The sequence below is a fragment of the Mercenaria mercenaria genome, chromosome 11 (assembly GCF_021730395.1).
Source record: "Mercenaria mercenaria strain notata chromosome 11, MADL_Memer_1, whole genome shotgun sequence".
In the NCBI taxonomy this organism is placed as follows: domain Eukaryota; kingdom Metazoa; phylum Mollusca; class Bivalvia; order Venerida; family Veneridae; genus Mercenaria; species Mercenaria mercenaria.
The window spans coordinates 61,495,974-61,517,884 of record NC_069371.1 but is presented as its reverse complement, the minus strand read 5'-3'; the positions used below and the strand labels follow the sequence as shown (position 1 = coordinate 61,517,884).

Genomic DNA, 21,911 nt, shown 5'->3' with positions numbered 1-21,911 from the left:
TAACACCCACGTGGGAGCGAGAAGTGTTAAGTCTGCTTCAAGGACATATTTTTAACCCCCTAGAGTTAACAGGACACATGGCATGCACAGTTTTATGATAACAATCAGTATGCAGCCAGTGGATAGGAACTTTTATGCAAACTTAATATATCCAGAGAAATCATTGTCTATGTGAAACAAAGCATCCATACAGGGGTAAATTTTTAAAACTAGCAATATTTTCAACTAGGTAAATTAGCTAACCCCGCTTTGCTCACAAATTAAATAGAAATGTGACTCGCTTAAAAATAAATGCTACGACACTATTTCATTGATATATTACTGGCCAGCATTTTGAAGTGAGGCTATAAATTTCATGTTAAAAACAGAAGAAACAGCTATCTAAATAGATGATATTGATAAATTACATGATTCTATCTTTAAATAATTGAATCACTTTTTTAACACTATGATAAAAGCCGAGAGTACACCGCATGATAGGACCTATTCGCCCGTAGCGACACCTGTTAAATCATTTGGGAAGATAACTCGCCGAATGCTGCTAATATGTTCAACATGATATTCACTTTGATGATGATGTAGGCGAACGCAGTATGTGGAAATCCTTTAATTACTGCTATTGTCCTCGGTGTCTATATGGCGTTTTTATATTTATTTCTGTATGCATTTCTTGAGTCAACAAACTTTATGAAAAACTAACTGTCCTTATTCAGAAGAGTTTTGCCATGGAAAATATTACTTTTCTCACTTGCAATTTCGATATAGCATTTATACTAGTTGCTAAAGTTTGTAAAAATTTATACTGTGTGGACACTTGACGGAGTTTGTAAAGCTCTTTCATTTTTATTGAACAATATTTACATCAGGTTTGGGGTGCAGTTTTCAGACAAGTAATTGGTATTCCCATGGGAACAAATTGTGCATCCCTTGTCGCAGATTTGTTTTTATTTTTTTATGAACGATATTTTATATTTGGCCTTTCTCCAGATACATAGGTAGACATTATTATTGCATTTGATAAAACATCACGCTATTTGTATGAAAATCAGTTTTCTTTTTTGCTCAGTTGGTGGATACTATTTATCCCCGGGAGTTCCAGTTAAATGAAATTAACAATTCGGTTACTACTGTTTCATTTCTAGATTTACATCTCTCTATTTATGACAATTTTATACATACCAAAATTTATGACAATATGATCATTTTAATTTTAGTATTGCAAACTTGGGATATATATTTCTCAGTTTATTCGGTTTGTAAGTACGTGTAGTCTCAATAAGGATTTCGATGAACGGAACAAGAAGTTACAAATAAGCTTCTTCAACAAGAGTGTCGTTATCATAAATTACGTAAATATTTTGTTGCTAAATTTTACTATAGTAATTCAGATTTGGTTTTAAATGTAATAGTAATTTAAAAACACTTCTGCGAGAAAGTATATCAAAACCCGATATTTGGGGGGATATGGTTTCCAAACTTTGTAAGATTTTGGGTAATGGCAATTTTCAAATTGTATTTAGTAAAGTTATTAAAACGTTTTATTAAAAGAGGATATGTCCCAACTGTTTTGAGATACACCGTATGCTTGGTGTTCAGCCATTTTACAGTTGGACGCTACACTTCCCTATTTGATTGTGTCTGACGGAACAGGTGGAGGACTCAATTAAACCGAGAGAATTTCGACATCGAAAGTCGACATCAGTCACGATCTTAGATGGAACACATCTGGATATCTCCAGAATCACAACTAATGCAAACAGAAAACTAGGTTTCATCAAACGTAACATCAAAACAAAACATGAAAGCATCAAAACTCTAGCATATAAAACACTGGTCAGACCGCAGCTTGAATATGCCTCATGTGCATGGTCACCACATACACAGGTCAACATTCACAAGCTGGAAATGGTCCAACGACGCACAATCAGACAGATTGGTCAAGAATGATTATTCCTGTTACTCCAGCATAACACAAATGCAAAATACCCTTGACTGGCGCATGCCTGAGAGCAGACGTCTAGACTCTAAGCTCGTCATGTTCTATAAGATATACCATGGCCTTGTAGCTATCTCCCTCCCCTATTACTTACAGGCCGCTACCTGGTTTACTAGGCACATGCATCCCTTAAGTCTTCGTCAAGTCCATGTTAATTCAGATACTTGAAATGTTCCTTCCCCCCCCCCCCCCCACACACACACACTACAGTCTTGTGGAATGGGTACCACCAAATATTGCAACCCTGCCTGACTTTGAGTCCTTCAAGCAGGCAGTGGCCCAGCTCAGTTACTAAGTAAACTGCAATTGTTTTTATCCTTTTACTCTATCCTTTTTAAGATCTTAACAACATTCGTCACTTTCACATTCTTACTATTGCTGAAAGAACTGTCTTTCAGTTTTTATTCTTTTATTCTGTACTAATCTCCGACACGCACCCTGCCCATAATATTCGTGAGAGGTGTGAGGCAGTATAAAGAGATAGATAGATAGAATTTTGCATATATGAGACACAGTCATACGTGGAATATTAATTGTAGTGTATCAGTCTGATTGCTCTTCTTTGTGCAATTTCTGTTTCATTGAGAAGATTCAATGAACTTTTGACGATAACTAAGACCACATTTGAAATAAGTTGCGTAACAAAAAAAGCAATAGAAATAACATGTCAAATTTCAGCGAAGTTTTTACCTGGGAAGAAGATAGATCATTGCTCCAGTTTTTACTAAGTTTAACTAAGCATGTTTTAGTGGTTTTCAACCTTTGTACGGAATTTATCACGTGTCCTTTTCGGCCGGAAGTCGGAAAATGAGGGAAGGGGGAAAGCGTCTCTTCTCAGACAAGATTGCGATTTGTTTTTAAAGTGTATGAATTCAGGTATGAACCGATTTTTCAAACATTTGTAATAATGTGCAGCTGTACATGTTATATCAATCGACGGAACGTGGCAACATAAAAATAGATCTATAGGTGAAATTGACCCAATGCGAATCTGGGTAGTGGAGAAATCAGACACTTTGGCCAAGTTGGGGTTCAGCGCCGCTCCTGACAACCCTCAGTCAATATATTTTCGTTTTTTAAACGAAGTGAGCACATGTCTCTTTCATACAACGACTTCTAATATGAAATAAGGCAAAGCCTCAAAGCGAGCTCAAAGAAATCGGATTTAGCTAAAATATTATGCATCATTTATTTGTCACACAGAAACTATTCCCTACTCACAAGAATTCAGGAGAACGGATTCACTTGAAGAAGTCTACATTTAGTGTCACCATACCTGTAACAGTGAATATCATACGTTGCAAAAAATATGGGAAGCCGGTGTCACGGTGACGTCATTACCGCGTTCCCGTTTCTTTCTGCTTATTAATGACATTTTTACCATTTTCGGGCCGATGCTTGATCTTTTAAATGAAATTTATATTTTTTCAAACAACTGGAAAGCATTCTTTCATTATTGTTAAGTGATGAATATTTTTTAGCAATTGAATGAAGTTCTGTATTCACTCCGGAAAGAAGTACTTCCTGTGAGCGCCTATCCGTTAGGGTGCGCTTTTTAAGAACTTCCGACGAAACTTTTCAAATCCATCACCAAGTGTGGAAGTATTCTTGCGTTACCGTAAAGCTCGATTCTCGAGCAGGCCCTTCAGGCCTGCTATTCAGGCTCGCTATTACCATTTCAACATGTTTAAAAAATTCCCATATTACATCAACGCTCAAAAAAACTATGCTTCTTATAGGGCTGTCATTGATTGGGTCTTTAGCATATCGACGATACCGATATATCGGAAGACAAATATCGACGATACATCGATATATCGATTATTAAGTTAGACTAACAACCTATTTGTTCATGCGCATGCTATATAACTTCTTGTTAATGTTATGTTTAGTTTTATTGCCTACTTTTCATATTAGCCTGTTTGCACCTATTGTCGCGGTACTAAGGGAATAAATGAATAACGGAAAGAAAAAGCAATATTATGTTGCTATTATTTCCTATTAACTTCGTAAACCTTTTCTTTTCCACTATTATTTCATGCAGAAAATCATTTTTCTAGTCCTTGTTTACTTTTAAACCAATCATGTTTCCGGTGCATGTGACCTTCACTTTTGCCAAGGGAGTTAATTCTAATTTCGCGGTACGGCATCCAACTTGATACAGCGCTTCCTGTGAAAGTGTAAAATGTATAGAAACCCTAAATTTTCAAAATAAATTTCGTGAGTAAGACATTAACAATTACTGCAATGTAAAATTAACACATTGGAAGGCTAATTCCGTCAAATAGTTGGACAACACACACTTCGTTACCAACTCAACTGAGTCAAATGATCGACGAGGGCATTTAAAAATAATTGGCCTACGTTTACAAAAATAGGGTGTGAAACGTAATCAGCTTCCAAAGTAGGTCAAATTTGTTTACTGTAGAGAGTGCTGCACATTGTTGTTCTCGCAAAAATCAAATACCGCGAGACCAGATGTAACGCGAAAATAGCAGCAAATGGTATACTGTTTGATAGTGTTGTATTTGTATCTATGAAATTAATAAGATAAATATAATTAATATAATCTTTCATAGATCTTTATTGTGCTTTCACTCCTTTTTTGCATTTATCCTACTTTACAACTTAGTGAACTTATATTACCAGGCACTGGAGTCGGGTTTCAAACAGCTAAATTTCTGCATTTCTCTTCCACAGATATCATATTTTTTTATTAAATTAATTAATGATTTATTTATTTACATGTTTTTATTTATTTGTTAGCCTGTTTCAAACCCTGTGTAATTTTTACCATGCACTTACATTCGGTGCTGGCACCGCATGATTTTCTTCTTTTTTAGCTCACATGTCACAAAGTGACAGTGTGAGCTTTTGTGATCGCGCAGCGTCCGTCGTCCGTCGTCCGTGCGTCCGTCCGTGCGTAAACTTTTGCTTGTGACCTCTCTAGAGGTCACATTTTTCATGGGATCTTTATGAAAGTTGGTGAGAATGTTCATCTTGATGATATCTAGGTCAAGTTTGAAACTGGGTCACGTGTGGTCAAAAACTAGGTCAGTAGGTCTAAAAATAGAAAAACCTTGTGACCTCTCTAGAGGCCATATTTTTCAAAAGATCTTCATGAAAGTTGGTCAGAATGTTCATCTTGATGATATCTAGGTCAAGTTCGAAACTGGGTCACGTGCCTTCAAAAACTAGGTCAGTAGGTCAAATAATAGAAAAACCTTGTGACCTCTCTAGAGGCCATATTTTTCATGGGATCTGTATGAAAGTTGGTCTGAATGTTCATCTTGATGATATCTAGGTCAAGTTCGAAACTGGGTCAGCTGCGGTCAAAAACTAGGTCATTAGGTCTAAAAATAGAAAAACCTTGTGACCTCTCTAGAGGTCATACTTTTGAATGGATCTTCATGAAAATTGGTCAGAATGTTCATCTTGATGATATCTAGGTCAAGTTTGAAACTGGGTCACGTGCCGTCAATAACTAGGTCAGTAGGTCAAATAATAAAAAAACCTTGTGACCTCTCTAGAAGCCATATTTTTCATGGGAACTATATGAAGGTTGGTCTGAATGTTCATCTTGATGATATCTAGGCCAAGTTCGAAACTGGGTCAACTGTGGTTAAAAACTAGGTCAGTAGGTCTAAAAATAGAAAAACCTTGTGACCTCTCTAGAGGCCATATTTTTCACAAGGTCTTCATGAAAATTGGTCAGAATGTTCACGTTGATGATATCTAGTTTAAGTTTGAAACTGGGTCATGTGCCGTCAAAAACTAGGTCAGTAGGTCAAATAATAGAAAAACCTTGTGACCTCTCTAAAGGCCATATTTTTCATGGGATCTGTATGAAAGTTGGTCTGAATGTTCATCTTGATGATATCTAGAATAATTTCGAAACTGGGTCAGCTGCGATCAAAAACTAGGTCATTAGGTCTAAAAATAGAAAAACCTTGTGACCTCTCTAGAGGCCATACTTTTGAATGGATCTTCATGAAAATTGGTCAGAATGTTCATCTTGATGATATCTAGGTCAAATTTGAAACTGGGTCATGTGCCATCAATAACTAGGTCAGTAGGTCAGATAATGAAAAAGCCTTGAGACCTCTCTAGAGGCCATATTTTTCATGGGATCTGTATGAAAGTTGGTCTGAATGTTCATCTTGATGATATCTAGGTCAGGTTCAAAACTGGGTCACATGAGCTCAAAAACTAGGTCACTATGTCAAATAATAGAAAAAAAATGACGTCATACTCAGTTCAAAACTGGGTCATGTTGGGACAGGTGAGCGATTCAGGACCATCATGGTCCTCTTGTTTTATCTTCTGCCCAAGTTTTCGATGGACGCTCAAATTTGTAGTGTTTGACTGTTTGTTTGTTGTACTGCAAGGCATATTTAAGCAACACCCTGTGTTTCTACGAACCCAAACAATGCTTTTCTTTCCGTCTTTTGACTCTTTTTCAACTATTTAAGCTGGCGACGCTTTCCTCTTCGGCCATCTTTGATTGTTATTGTTACGGGCACTAGCTAAATTCTGTACCTTTTCTTGAGTGATCAGCTATACGCGAACAAGTAAAAAGCCGAGATTGGCGTAGAAAGAGTATATACACTATGTTTTTATATGCACAAACAACGGAGCGACCTTTCAAGACAGGACAACGTAACTTTTTGATAATAGATTCGGAAGTTGAGCTCTTTTTACTTCTACCCATACAGGTAGTGCCGGCTAGTGGGAAAAGACTGCTACGGTACAGGTTTAGACATGACCTTTTTGACAACTTCCGTTACTTACGGCACATTTTTGCAGGCAGAAAAAGTTGTTTTAGAGGGTCTGAGTGTTTATCTAGACATTTGTTTTTCTTTCTGTAAAATATCGATTTTTGAAAATGGGAATCGATAATCGATCGACCAAAAAATATCGTTGATACATCGATATCGTTTCTATCGATGACAGCCCTAGCTTCTTACCCGTCGATTCGTGACGCTTGTTTGGAAAAATCGCGCATGCGCAACAAAAACGGAACATACATGCATACAATTTGTGCATTAAATAATAAAATCTAATGCCTACAATTTTATAAACTTCGAAGTTTTACTTGTAATGTTTTTCATATGCAATGCATACCTTTTACACAGCAACCCTGACCGTCTTGATCACTTGGACGCTCACTCATCGATTCGTGGAATTCTATTTTAGGCTATGACGTCATGGAGTACAGATGCGCACCAAAATTTTTGCACCGCCGAACGTTAGTTTGGTTCATTCCAGTCCACTATGCTCAATATATGTTGCAGAATAACAAATTTGTCTAGCATTATAAGATTACTTCCAATACGACTATCAGAACTTTTGATACTTTTTAAAACATCAAATTACAAAATATGAAGGGAATTAAAAACACAGTTGGGCCTAAATTTATTCATTTCTGCAGTCATTTTCATTGAAAGGTCATTGAATAAGGGAAAGAAATGAAAACAGGCTTGAAATATTACTATGTTACGTCAATAAAATGAAGGACATTCAGTAAATGGGTAGATTTTCTAGTTGCGCTAAATAAACACTTTCTGTTTCATAATTGGACGTTAATTGGATTTTCGCTACACTCGACTATATGAAGTAAGAAACTTTTGGGTAACTCTGTATTATGTAAATTGCTTCGGTGACCAAGATCACGGGGGTACACCTTGGGGAAAACCTTGAAACTGCAGAAACTGCAAAGAAGTGACAGAATAAAAAGAGTAAAATCGCGTGTAAAAGCATATTTTAATGCATTTTTTTTAAAAATTGTATTGGTATTTCAAAATTACAACTTATTTACCTGCTTCTTGCGCATTTTGCTTGGAAATATTGTTGAATAGTGTTTCAGCTAAAATGGCGTAGGTTTCGGATGATGTACGACTTTGCACGAGCGTGAATTCTAGACGTTTATTTGCGTCACGAATCGATGGGAAATCACGAATCGATGGGTATAAGGCATAAAGATCGTTGGAGTCCTTAAAATTGCGGAGCCTTGGTTCGCGGCCATTTTTGTTTGCTTACTGGTCACGCGAGATTTGTATTCACGCACCGGAAATTATGTCAGCATTTACTACAAATGTTACTCGACCATGACGGTCTTTCTAATTATAAAAAAAATGCGTTTTAAGAAGGCAAGTGCATTAAATATTAATCTGTCGTGAAAATTTTACCTTTTACGCTAATCCCTAAATATAGCCACTAAAAAGATGCATGTTTATACCCTAAAATGTTTTTTTAAAAGTCCAAATTACCTTCATCTGCTTTGTTTACATTTTATCAATGGAGGTCACGTGGCACAAATAACGGTTGCGTAAAAAAAGTATTTTTCATGTACCTATAACCCTTAGCAATTTTTTCCCAGCTTTTTCAAACTTTCTGAGTAAACCTCAGCCTATCAGAAGTAAATACAAGCTATTACAATCTCTATCACGATCCCAAAGTGAGCTCAATGTAATGAGATGGGAAAAGAAAAACCCATGTAAACACTGGGATCGATCAGATTCACTGCACTGACGTAAGAGTAACTAAAAGAGGGGAATCTTTCCCATGTCCACACTGTGTAAGTCTTGAAAAATAGAAACTATTTTGTTGGAGATTTGAAATGCTAATGTTTTAATTTTTTTGTTACTGTAGTGAAACATTTTAAAAGCTAAAACATTGAAAATCATGAAAACCACATGAATGACTATATTTGACCTTTATAAGTCACGTGATTCAAGTCCCAGGATGCTGTGATGTCATATCCACGAAATCAAGGTTTGCAGACGACTGACATAATTTATTTGACATGACTGTTTCGGATGAATCCCAGTAGATAACTAGATCGAATAAAGTTAATTGGAATAATGTATGTGGTGGAGGATAAATGTATTTAATCAGGTATGTAAACATTTTCACATGACAACAGTTATTTATTGAGTTTGCGCTGAACTAAAATTAACTCCGCGAACCATGGTACGCCGAGGAGACAACTTACTCTTTGCCTGCTGCACAGTAAATGGGCCAATTTTTTCAAAAAACATGTAACTGCATTTTATTTATAGAGGAACATCTGTTTCAAGTTTTGTTAAAACTGTATTCAGTGTGTCTTATTAGTATTCAAATGCTGCAGTAAAAAAGAAATCACATAATCAACCCAAAAAAAAATTGAAAGCCATTTTATGGCTAAAAATTGACCGTTTTTTCATGTAATGCGTTAGCATTGGATTTTTACACTTTTCAAAAAATGCTACAGTATTTTCAAATAACAAAATATAAGTTTGATTTGAATACCTTTAAACAGATAATTTTATTACCTTTAAAATGATTTATAACATTGATGATCACTGAAGCCGTTACATTTTTATGAATATGATAATAAAAAGTGACTCGTGTAACACCACTGTTTTTAACAAAAATGCTAAATTTTGAATTGAACATAAAATGTCTTAATTTTACATATTCAAAATAATTTTCTTGCTCACTGACTTACTATGTATTTGTAGAATACTAAAAAAATGCTTGCAGCACTTATCAATGGACATTTTAGAAAAAAAGTCCATTTTACCACCCAAAAAAACATTTACTAGTATTGAAGCCTAAATAAAAAAGAAATATACAAAAAACTGAATTGTTTAATAACTTATGTTCTTGTGTCTTCATTTAAAAGGTTGTTATCCAGTGAAGTATAATATTATAAATGGTAACAGGAAAAATATGAGTATGGCTGTTTTTTTCCTTCTCTGCATCGACAGGTAAAATAACAAAAATTTTTATTTTTTTTAATTTTTGACAAATTTTTTATAAGTTTCTTGTAAAGATGTACTGGTTTATTGATTTGGTGAATTTTTTTATCTTAGTGACAGTAAACAGCCTCAGAAACAAGCTTTTTACATTCCCATGTAACGTCCGTCCCCTTGCCCAAACACTGATAGAAAATGATGTATAAAAACAAAAATCAGCAAAAAGTTATCTATTTATCTATTATTTTACTTTTTCATGAAGTTAAAACATACAACTTCATGAAAAAGGCTTAACAGGTAAGAAATCTTTAACTTTAATTTTTGACTTTGATGCTAACACTTTTGGCCCATTTACTGTGCAGCAGGCATCTTGAGCGTTTTCAACACAAAATAGCTTGTCTAAGGAATAGGAGAATAGATCCCAGCTTGATCTTGCGCAGTCATATTTACTACACAGAGCCGAGACACAGACAATATTGTTAGTGGTTATGATAAAAATACTCGCTCACAACGTCGTCTGCCGCGGTGGCCGAGAGTACAGACGCTGGTTCTGTAAGGTCATTTTTGGGCAGGGCCGCGGGTTCGCTCCGCGCTAGGGGCGATCTTTTTTTCTTTTTTTGTATCTTTAGAATATATTGTTAAAAAGAAAATGAAAATATTATATTAGAAAAAGAAAAAAAAGAATGCCCAAAGGGCGGAGCGAACCCCAGGAGCCCAAAAATGAATTTTCAGAACCGGCGCCTATACTATCTCGGCCATCACGCCATTCACGGTAGTTGACTTTCTCAGCAAGTATTTTTAGCTCACCTGTCACAAAGTGACAAGGTGAGCTTTTGTGATCGCGCTGCGTCCGTCGTCCGTGTGTGCGTGCGTCCATAAACTTTTGCTTGTGACCACTCTAGAGGTCACATTTTTAATGGGATCTTTATGAAAATTGGTCAGAATGTTCACCTTGATGATATCTAGGTCAAGTTCGAAACTAGGTCACGTGCCTTCAAAAACTAGGTCAGTAGGTCTAAAAATAGAAAAACGTTGTGACCTCTCTAGAGGCCATATTTTTCACAAGATCTTCATGAAAGTTGGTCTGAATGTTCACCTTGATGATATCTAGGTCAAGTTCGAAACTGGGTCACGTGCGGTCAAAAACTAGGTCAGTAGGTCAAATAATAGAAAATCCTTGTGACCTCTCCAGCATGCCCATTCACGCACTGCAGTACGTGAATCACGTACAAAATATCAAATGCACGCATAAAAATCACTTGTTTGGGGTACATGCACGCAGAGATTCGGAACTCCAGTTCAGCTGCAAAATCGCTGTTTATTTCATCGCGCACTTGCCAATTGTTTGGTATGGTCTAAAACGCAGATCCGGTCCACGAATGTTATAATTTCGTTTCCATCACCGAATTCTCGGCGTAATTGTCAGCTGTATAGAGGGGTTTGGTAAATGTTTTATTTGGACGTCACACGGGTCGTGTACAAAAAAAGAATGGATACGAAACGCAAAAAGGCATTTTAGCTTTAATAAACTCAGCAAAAGGTTAACAGTATTTTATTTTTCGATATTTAACTGCAATTTTGATACACATTGCATATATGTAATAGTTTGGGCATTTATTATTGATGGACTAATTTTACCAGTCTTCAGTTGACTGTATGTTATTTCGGACGAATCGTGTTCCGTTCACGAAATTGGGAATACATGAACCTTGCTGAAAACTTATTTATATTTAGTATAATATAGGGAGGGGTCTTTTGATTCAGAATTTCCTATCTTAACTTTGGAAAAACATTTTAAATTTTCTAAAATTATCTCATCTGTTATACCCCACCCACGAGAGTTCTGTATGAAAAAAAAACAACAACAAAAAACAAAAAAAAAAAAAACTTAATATACAAATTTCAGTAGTTAAATAGAAAATTTTCAGATCTGCCATGTAGTGTACCCCCAAATTTTGAAGTGTACCCCTATTTTGCAAAAGCAGGGGGTACATGTACCCTCAACTTTAAAAATGAGTGGGCATGCTGCTCTCTGGAGGTCAAATTTTTCATGGGATCTGCATGAAAATTGGTCCGAATGTTCATCTTGATGATATCTAGGTCACAAACTGGGTCCTGTGCGGTCAAAAACTAGGTCAGTAGGTCTAAAAATAGAAAAACCTTGTGACCTCTCTGGAGGCCATACTTGTGAATGGATCTTCATAAAAATTGGTCAGAATGTTCATCTTGAAATTCAAACCTGGGTCATGTCCGGTCCAAAACTAGGTCAGTAGGTCAAATAATAGAAAAACCTTGTGACCTCTGTAGAGGCCGTATTTTTCATTGGATCTGCATGAAAATTGATCAGTGTTCACCTTGATGATATCTAGGTCAAGTTCGAAACTGGGTCACGTGCGGTCAAAAACTAGGTCAGTAGGTCTAAAAATAGAAAAACCTTGTGACCTCTCTAGAGGCCATATATTTCACAAGATCTTCATGAAAATTGGTCAGAATGTTCAACTTGATGATATCTAGGTCAAGTTTGAAACTGGGTCAAGTGCCATCAAAAACTAGGTCAGTAGGTCAAATAATAGAAAAACCTTGTGACCTCTCTAAAGGCCATATTTTTCATGGGATCTGTATGAATGTTGGTCTGAATGTTCATCTTGATGATATCTAGGCCAAGTTCGAAACTGGGTCCTGTGCGGTCAAAAACTAGGTCAGTAGGTCTAAAAATAGAAAAACCTTGTGACCTCTCTAGAGGCCATACTTGTGAATGGATCTTCATAAAAATTGGTCAGAATGTTCATCTTGATGATATCTAGGTCAAGTTCGAAAATGGATCACGTGTCTTCAAAAGTAGGTCAGTAGGTCAAGTAATGAAAAAACCTTGTGACCTCTCTAGAGGTCATATTTTTCATGGGATCTGTATGAAAGTTGGTCTGAATGTTTATCTTGATGATATATAGGTCAAGTTTGAAACTGGGTCAACTGTGATCAAAAACTAGGTCAGTAGGTCTTAAAATAGAAAAACCTTGTGACCTCTCTAAGAGGCCGTACCCTTGAATGGATCTTCATGAAAATTGGTCAGAATGTTCAAGGTCAAGTTTGAAACTGGGTCACGTGCCATCAAAAACTAGGTCAGTAGATCAAATAATAAAAAAACCTTGTGACCTCTCTAGAGGCCATACTTTTCATGGGATCTGTATGAAAATTAGTCTGAATGTTCATCTTGATGATATCTAGGTCAAGTTTGAAACTGGGTCAACTGTGGTCAAAAACTAGGTCAGTAGGTCTAAAATTAGAAAAATATTTTGACCACTCTAGAGGCCATATTTTTCAATGGATCTTCATGAAAATTGGTCAGAATTTTTATCTTGATGATATTTCTAAAGGTAAAGTTCAAAACTGTGTCACATGAGCTCAGAAACTAGGTCACTATGTCAAATAATAGAAAAAACGACGTCATATTCGAAACTGGGTCATGTGGAAACAGGTGAGCGATTCAGGACCATTATGATCCTCTTGTTATTTTAACCACTAACGATATCGTCTGTGTCCCGGCTCTGTGTAGTAAATTTGACTTCGCAACATCAAGCTGGGATCTATTCTCCTATTCCTTGGACAAGAAAATCGTGTTTACATTGTGAAGTAAGTTGTCTTGTGCTTTTCTGAGCATTGAATAGTCAGGGGTGTAAGTTAACTGTTTTAAGTTATGTAACCTATTTTAGTTACTTTTTCAAGCATTTTATAACCTGTATTAGTTATAAAATATAGTTAACTCGGGTAAGTTATTCAAAAAAAGTCTTTTTGCAGTTTTCACAAAGTGACCTTTAAAGTGAAATTAGTAGCAAACTGTGGATAATCAAATTCTCTTTTAGTCTGATCATGACCTGATAAGCATGATGAGATGTTAAGAGTTTTATAGCTTTAAAACTTTTGGGTAAAACTTTATCAGCCTTGCGTAAAACATTTTACTGCATAGCTGAAAAGATAAAAGTTAAAGGATTCAGGAAATAATTGCATTAGTCTCATTCAAAATGAGGAATTGGCACAGGAGGGCTTTGTAATATTTTATGATAACTGAAACAAGTTATGAAAGTATTTAGCAATAACTCAAATGGGTTATAAACTGCAATAACCTGAAACAGATACACCACTGACTGTTGATAGAATATGGGAATTTTTTAAACATGTTGAATTTGGTAACAGAAGTTGTTGTATGATCGAGACATATGCTCAGTTTGTTTAAAAAACAAAAATATATTGACTGAGGGTTGTCAGGGGTGGCCTGGGAGGGGGAGGGGTGCTGACCCCCAAGTGTCTATGGGAGAAATCGGATCTCTATCATTTCTTTAAAAAATCGACGGTTCCACACATGGTGTATCAATCACATGTTAAGTGGCGATAATTAGATGTCTGCAGAGATTGATCTAAAAGGATTCTGAAGGAAAAACAGCATGCGACTGCATGAGGTCATACTTAATTTAAATCAATTATCTCGAGCTCGCTCTGGGACACTTATCTGTAATTATCTAAACTCCCTGGTATATATAAACTTTAAAACTTCCTTATAATCCCTAACTACATACTAGATATATAAATGGTTATGTTTATGATTAAATTAAATTCCTATATAGGTAAAATTTTGATCCTGATTTTCAAAAATAACCACGTGCTTTGAACTGTTGCATGGTGTCATCAGTTTCTCACGAGAGACTGTGTGAGATGTTGCGGTTTGATACTGGTTAGTTAACCAAATGGGGTTTCGCCATAACTTAATGGACACGACCATCAGAAAATAAAAACAGCGTCAGTTAAGATATGGTAGCCAGAACTATCCTTTGTTAGCGTGTTCGCATACACACTTATGAGATTCTAAGTGCTCTAGTAAATTATTCTAATTAAATACCTTATTGATGCTTAAAATCAACCCAATTTTCGCCTCAAATATTCATTAATATGTTTCTTTTATATATATATATATATATATATATATATATAAACAAAAAATAATTTAATTCATATATACAAAAAATATATCGTATTCGGTCTTTGCTGCGCGTACACGAATATGAGATTCTTACTGCTGGAGTGATTTATCCGAGACATCAATAATCCATGCAACATAATTTGAATACAAGTTTTACACACAAGTTCCAAATTGGTACCCCTGTCTGCAGTATTTTGTCTGCCATTACAGTTGTCACCTGATCAGGGTACTCATCATTTTGAAAACCAATAGGCAATATAGAATCATTATTTATAGACCTTTTCTGAGAACTTGAACCTTCTGAGGTAGGTTTTTTTATGAATTTTATCGAAAATGCTTATGTTTATGATTAAATTAAATTCATAAATAGGTAAAATTTTGATCTTGATTTTCAAAAATTGGCTGTCAGACTTGCCTCTGTAGATAGATCCTAGCAAGAAAATACAACATTGTTAGTGGATGAATTGTTTATATTTCCAGGGTGTTGAAAATGGAAGAAAATGGACCGACAGTTGAAATTGTCAAGCAGGAGCGTGAAGAGGAAGATTGCCTTTACCCCTTTGTTTGTGGACTTTGTGGGTATCGGTTTAATAGAATTAAAGAATACTGCCAGCACTTTGAAGTTCATAGTGACATGGTGACCTCAGAATACTTCCATTCTTGTCATGCTGAAACAGGGGAAGTTGATGTATTTGAAGACAAGTATGACAGTTCAGCAAGGTACTACACTTGTGGAGTCTGCAATCAAGAATTTGCTACTCTTTGCCTTTTGCATGATCATTTCTGTCGAAAATATGACGGTGGATTGTACATTGTAGACACAGACAAGAGGAGAGGTATTCCTAGGGATAGAAGATGTGTTGGAACAGTTTTCACAGGAAGTATGACAATGCCAGAGGTTGGTGAGATAGTGAAAACTGAAGTTACCGAGGAGGATGGAGATGATGATATGGAGGAGGATGAAATAAGTGATGAGGAAACTGAAATGAGCTATGAAGACATGACTGAAGAAAATGACACACCATCACAATCTCAAGAAAGTATTGATGAACCAAGGAAAAGTAGAAGGATTGCAGATAAATCAGGAGCTGAAAGTGGTATTGCTATACAAAAAATAACCGTTAATTTTGGAGATCATACAGAGACATACGATGTTGGGAGAAACGATGTAGAACAGCAAAAGGCTAAAAGGGTAACAAAGACAGATCCAGATGAAAAGGCAAAGAGCACTGATAATATATTAGGTGTCACAGCAACTGAATCTGAAGCTGATGAGGATATGTCAGATGACTTAGAGAAAGGTGAACATAATTATGGCATGAGTTCTGAGACAGAGAGTCCAATGAAGAAGATGAAACAGAGAAAGAAAGTGAGAAAAAGAACTGACAAATCAGTAGAGGATGACATGTTCGATTCATATGAAAATTCGGAAAATTTGAAGGCAAGGAGGGGGGATAGTACACCTGTTCCAGCAAGTGAAATTAAAGGCCTTATTGCTAAAGCAAAGCTAGTGGGAGAAGATGAGGGGTCAAACAGTCGAGTGTACTGTCCAGTTTGTGACAAAATTGTTTTGAAGACCTACCTCTATGTAAGTGCTGATGATTTTTGTATGATCGTTCTTGTTTTATAAAAAAGATGTATTATTGAATGGCATTGTCTGTCCGTTCGTCAGCATTTGAGTTTTCGGACTCTTAGTTACAAATTATAATAGTTACAGCTTCCAAACATTACATGATGACTAGGAATGACTTGAAATGGATCTCTGTTGTTTTTGGGGCCACTGGGTCAAAGTCACAATTAATTGAGGACTGGTTTCTGGACTCAAAATTTTAAGTTGTAAAGCATTACAGCTGAAGTTGGAACCCAGACTTCACACAATGTTTAAATACCACTTTAGGAAGATTCCTACTTGTTTGTGAGCAGTGGGTAAAAGATAAAGGCCATAGGGATCTCACTTAATTTTTGGATTTTTTTCCATTTCCCTGCAAGTCATAAACTACGGAATGTATAATAGCTAGAGCTTTCAAATTTTACATGAAAACTGAGCGCCACTTGAGAAGGATCTGTAATGTTTTTGGTCCATAGACCAAAGGTGGTCACAATGACAGTGAGAATGAAAATGGTTTCCTGATACTTCTGTCATAAAGTATAACAGCTGTAGTTTTCAAACTTCAAACAATGTAAGTACCTCTTGAGGAAAACTCCTATGATTATAAGATCAGTGGCTCAGAGGTCATTGTTAAAGAGACCTGACTTAATTTCTAGTAATTTATTCATTTCCAGGCTCAAAATCACTAGGTGTAAAGTTACCGTTTTCAAACTTAATAGGAAGCATTGCTTGAGGAGGATGGATCAGTAGGGTAAAGGTCAAGGTCACAGTAACCAGGAAACTGAAAATTGTATCAGGGCTTTTTCTGGCCATTTTGGGAAAAAGGCCCCTGTGCTTTTTGGGAATTTTCGACTCGCGAATACTGTCATATTGGGAAATATATGTATCGGTTAAACATCCAAATTAGGAAAGTATTTCCATGAAAATCAGTCTTTTTTTTCCTTACGTATATTTCTGTGATTTCTACTGCTAATATTCATAAAAGGAAACTGCTTTATATTCAAATTCAAGCTGAAAATTCAATGAAATCTACAATACAATGGTTGCACCACTATAATTTGCAACAAAATAGGTGTAAAAAAAAAATAATTTTTTTTTTTTTTTTTTTTTTGCTTTGATTGGGAATTTTTGAACAGTTATTGGGAAAAAATATGCATATTTGCCATTGGGAATGGGGCCGAATTTCGGCCCCGTGGGACACGCTGAAAAAGCCCTGTGTATTTGGATTATAAGTCATGAAATATAATAGCTATGGCTTTTAAACTTCACAAAATGACTATGTTACATGAATGGATGATCTCTATTCATAATTGATTTTGGGGTCAGCTCAAAGGTCAAGGTCACAGAGACCTAACTAAATTTCAGGTAATTTTTTTGTTTCCATGCTCTAAGTAAGAAAGTATAATGGCTGTGGCTTTCAAACTTTAAATTATGGTAAAGTACCACTGGAGGAAGATCCCTATCTGTTTTGGGGTTATTGGCTCACAAAGGTCACTTTGATACCCTTCCATCTACTTCCATTTTGTTTTTTAGGTGGAGCTCCTGTTCAACTTTATATTTTAATCTATCAAGCATTTTCAGGGGGCATGTGTCACAATGTTGACACCATTCTTGTTTTTTGCATGTTTTGTTACTGGTTAAATTGTCAGGCAATTTGGGGGTTGGGGTATAGCTTTTTAATGACTGTTGCTACTATATAGTTTACTGGAAAATGGTTTCTGTTGGTTTCATTTCAGCAACATTTTAAGAAAGCTCACTCGGATGAACAGTTCCCATGTGAAATATGTGGAAAGATTTTCTCCAATAAAGGTCAGTGATACATTTTTGTAGTAAATCAGAAAAGAGGTTCTTTATTTTGTGTTATCTTTTCAGAATGATTATAGAAGATCTATGTTTTTGTTCATAGAAATATGAAGTAGATTATTGTATAAAAGCTGTTGTAATTGTGTTAATGATACTTCTGATTATTGAAGTGAATTCTTAAGTTTAGCCAACTGGTCCAGTATTCAATTTGGGCAGTACCATTCATTTTTAGCTCACCAGAGCAATGCTCAGGTGAGTTTTTCTGATCGCTCCATGTCCGGCGTCTGTCGTCGGTCAACATTTAGCTTGTGTATGCGATAGAGGCTGTATTTTTCAACTGATCTTCATGAAATTTTGTCAGAATGATCACCTTGAAGAAATCTAGGCCGAGTTTGAAAATGGGTCATCTGGGGTCAAAAACTAGGTCACTAGGTCAAATCAAGGAAAAACCTTGTGTATGCGATAGAGGCTGTATTTTTCAACTGATCTTCATGAATATTGGTCAGAATGATAACCTTGTTGAAATATAGGCCGAGTTCGAAAATGGGTCATCCTGGTCAAAAACTAAGTCACTAGGTCAAATCAAGGAAAAACCTTGTGTATGCGATAGAGGCTGTATTTTTTAATTGATCTTCATGAATATTGGTCAGAATGATTACCTTGATGAAATCTAGGCCGAGTTTGAAAATGGGTCATCTGGGGTCAAAAACTAGGTCACTAGGTCAAATCAAGGAAAAACCTTGTGTATGCGATAGAGGCTGTATTTTTCAATTGATCTTCATGAATATTGGTCAGAATTATTGCTTTGATGAAATCTAGGCTGAGATCGAAAATGGGTCATCTGGGGTCAAAAACTAGGTCACTAGGTCATATCTAAGAAAATAGTTGTTTAAACTCAAGAGGCCACATTTTTAGTTCAATCTTAATGAAAATTGACCAAAATATTTGTTTTCATGAAATCACTAGGTTAAACATGTTTACACTGTTATTGTATGTTTCTCAGGTGAGCGACCTAGGGCCATCTTGGCCCTCTTGTTGGGAGGGGTTTTCTCTGAAAATTTACTGACTACAAAGCAAACAGTGTGAATGTACAGGCTGATCTTGGTCTGCTCTGGTCGCAAACACAGAATCACTTGCTGCTAGCAGGCTAAAGGTTAAACTTTTTCACTGGCATAAAATCTGAATTTAACTATTTTCTAGTTAACATTCAGATAAGTTCAGTCATGATTAACCTTGAGGCTGCTGATGGCGAGTGAAAGCTCTATTTTTATGCCCCGAAGGGAGGCATATTAGTTTTCAACTGTCCGTCCGTTCGTTCGTTAGTCACAACGTTAACTGTTTGCGTGAAGGCACTTTACTCGCGAACCACTGCACCCAGGACCTTCAAACTTCACATGCTTATAGTACTTATTGAGTACACGACCCCTTTTGACTTTGGGGTCACCAGGTCAAGGTCTCCAGGTCAAAGATCAAGGCGCTGCGGGGGCATTTGTCACCATTAGTGACAGCTCTTGTTCTTATATGTTCTCTTTTTCATTATGTAGCATTGATCAGAAAAGTGAAAGGCACTGCCTCTTTGGACAGCGTATGTTAACTTTGGCAAATGATAAAGGTTCGACTGAATGTAATCATAAATAATGTGCTAAATCAGGGGTCACCACTAACAGTGGGCTCCAGACCCACAGGCAGTAGATTTTCAGGGACACCAGTAAATCTTGAAAGCTTACAGGTCCTCTGGAACACCAAAAATTCTGAAGTTTTCAGTCTTATTCTTAATCTAAACAACATGTGTAAGAAAATGTGTTAGTTGATATAGGGTAGAAGTTTTCTTTAAAGCGATTTCTAAAATGTATTGTAATATCATGAAAGGTACAACGTATTTTAGTAAGTGAAAACAAAATCATTCAAAAAGAACTAACTGAAATACCTATGGTTTTTTTCATTTTTTTTTTTCCATTTAAATTTTGTTGATAATTGATAAATTGTGGGGACCACTTAAATTCGTAGGAACCAATAGATTTTAAAGTTTCATGGTCCGTCGAGTCTCGGGTAAAAATAGTGTTTACCCTGTCACTATGATGTTCAAGTTATACTAGAAACATTACGCCAGTCTTTAAATTTGATTTTATGAAGTTTTTATTTGTAGGATACCGCACAGATCACATTCGGTTCTTTCATAAGGGCATAAGGAAGAGTAGAGGAGAGGGAGGTGGGGGGACAAAGTTTGGAAGAAACTACAAAGCAGAATCGAGGGCTATTTTAGAGAAGGCAAAACTTGTTGGGGAAGAAGATGGAAATAATACTAAGGTTGAATGTCCAGTGTGCAACAAAGTACTGCTCAGGCATTATCTTGTCGTGAGTTATGCTTTAATAATAACACTATGATTGAATGTCCAGTGTGTAACCAAGCACTGCTTAGTCGTTATCTAGAGATGAGTAATGCTGTAATTTAGTATTTATAGCCACTCTCTTGTGGTGAGATGTTTTAAACTTTTAGTGCATTATTTCTTGAAATTCTTATCAATTCTGTGGGATGAAAATCACGTAACATTACTCTTATGGTAAGTAAATTAAGCGACAACAAGCCTTGATTCAATCTGAAATATTCTTTGTAATGATTTGTTAAAAAAATTAGATGAGCCGTGCCATGAGAAAATCAACATAGTGGCTTTGCGACCAGCATGTATCCAGACCAGCCTGCACATCCGCGCAGTCTGGTCAGGATACATGCTGTTTGTTTTCAAAGGCTATTGGAATTAGAGAAACTGTTGGCAAACAGCATGGATCCTGACCAGACTGCGCTGGTCTGTATCCATGCTGGTTGCAAACCCACTATGTTGGTTTTCTCATAGCGTGGCTCAAAAACACTTTAAAATAGAATCAAAACTTCAATGTGACTCAGTTTTTGACTTTGGACCATTTATGAGCTTTAAACTGTACCTTATGTAATGAAGAATGAATGAGTGCAGGTAGGGATTTAAAAAGTTTCTAAAGTGTATGAGAAAGCTTTTTATGTGCTCAAGTTTCTGACATAAAAAGTGTCAATATGTATGAGAATATTTTCTGTATTAGCTCTGTACTACCTAAAGTTTACGTGCAAAGTGTTGAGGTATATGTGACTGTATAAATGTGAGCTATATTTCATGGATTTATTGAACTGTTTTAACAGAAACATCATCAGAAGTTACATTCAGATAAGAAGTACCCGTGTGACCAGTGCAACAAAGTCTTCCCATATAATGGTAAGAGAAAGCATGTCGTAGTTCCTAGTTAATTAGTATTGAAAAAAGTCACACCCAGAAAATAATTTAATACTTAATATTTTTTCTTAATCCCACCTGGTTAGTTTAGAAGAGAAAAAAATCGAAATTTATATATCAGTAAAAAGTGTGCAGGTTTGGCCATCATTGTATATATGACCATTTGTTTAATATTCAAGAAATAACATAAAAGCAGAACCATGTTTTAATAACATGACGAGGAGGTTATAATTTTACGAGAAAGTAACCTGAGTGAATTATTCTTCACAGCATATAACCAATCTTTTGTGTTTAGGTCAACTTTTCTCCTTAACAGTCAAAGCTATTGCTTTAAAACTTGGAGCAGTTATTCGCTGTTAAAAGCTGACTCAGCACAGCAAGTACGCTATCTCTACATTGCTTTTTGCAAGAATTATGACCCCTTATGGACTTGGAAAATCTATTATACAGAGACAAAAAAATCAGATGAGAATCTGCGGCCGCAAGGCGGTGTTCCTGTTTTTATAAGAATGCAGGATACCTTGCTGAAGAT

The 21,911-nt window shown here is 36.0% G+C and overlaps 1 protein-coding gene across 1 annotated transcript in view; it reads left to right on the top strand.

Annotated features, from left to right (window-relative positions):
• The first annotated feature begins 2,778 nt into the window (after positions 1-2,778).
• The window catches only part of LOC123531394 (zinc finger protein 23-like), a 38,919-nt gene continuing 19,786 nt past the window's right edge, over positions 2,779-21,911 (top strand). Inside the window, exons 1-5 of the mRNA XM_053517536.1 lie at positions 2,779-2,872; positions 15,188-16,295; positions 18,053-18,125; positions 20,266-20,474; positions 21,289-21,361. Of these exons, the coding sequence (XP_053373511.1) occupies positions 15,198-16,295; positions 18,053-18,125; positions 20,266-20,474; positions 21,289-21,361 (1,453 nt within the window). The 5' untranslated portion in view covers positions 2,779-2,872; positions 15,188-15,197. The remainder of the gene's footprint in view (positions 2,873-15,187; positions 16,296-18,052; positions 18,126-20,265; positions 20,475-21,288; positions 21,362-21,911) is intronic.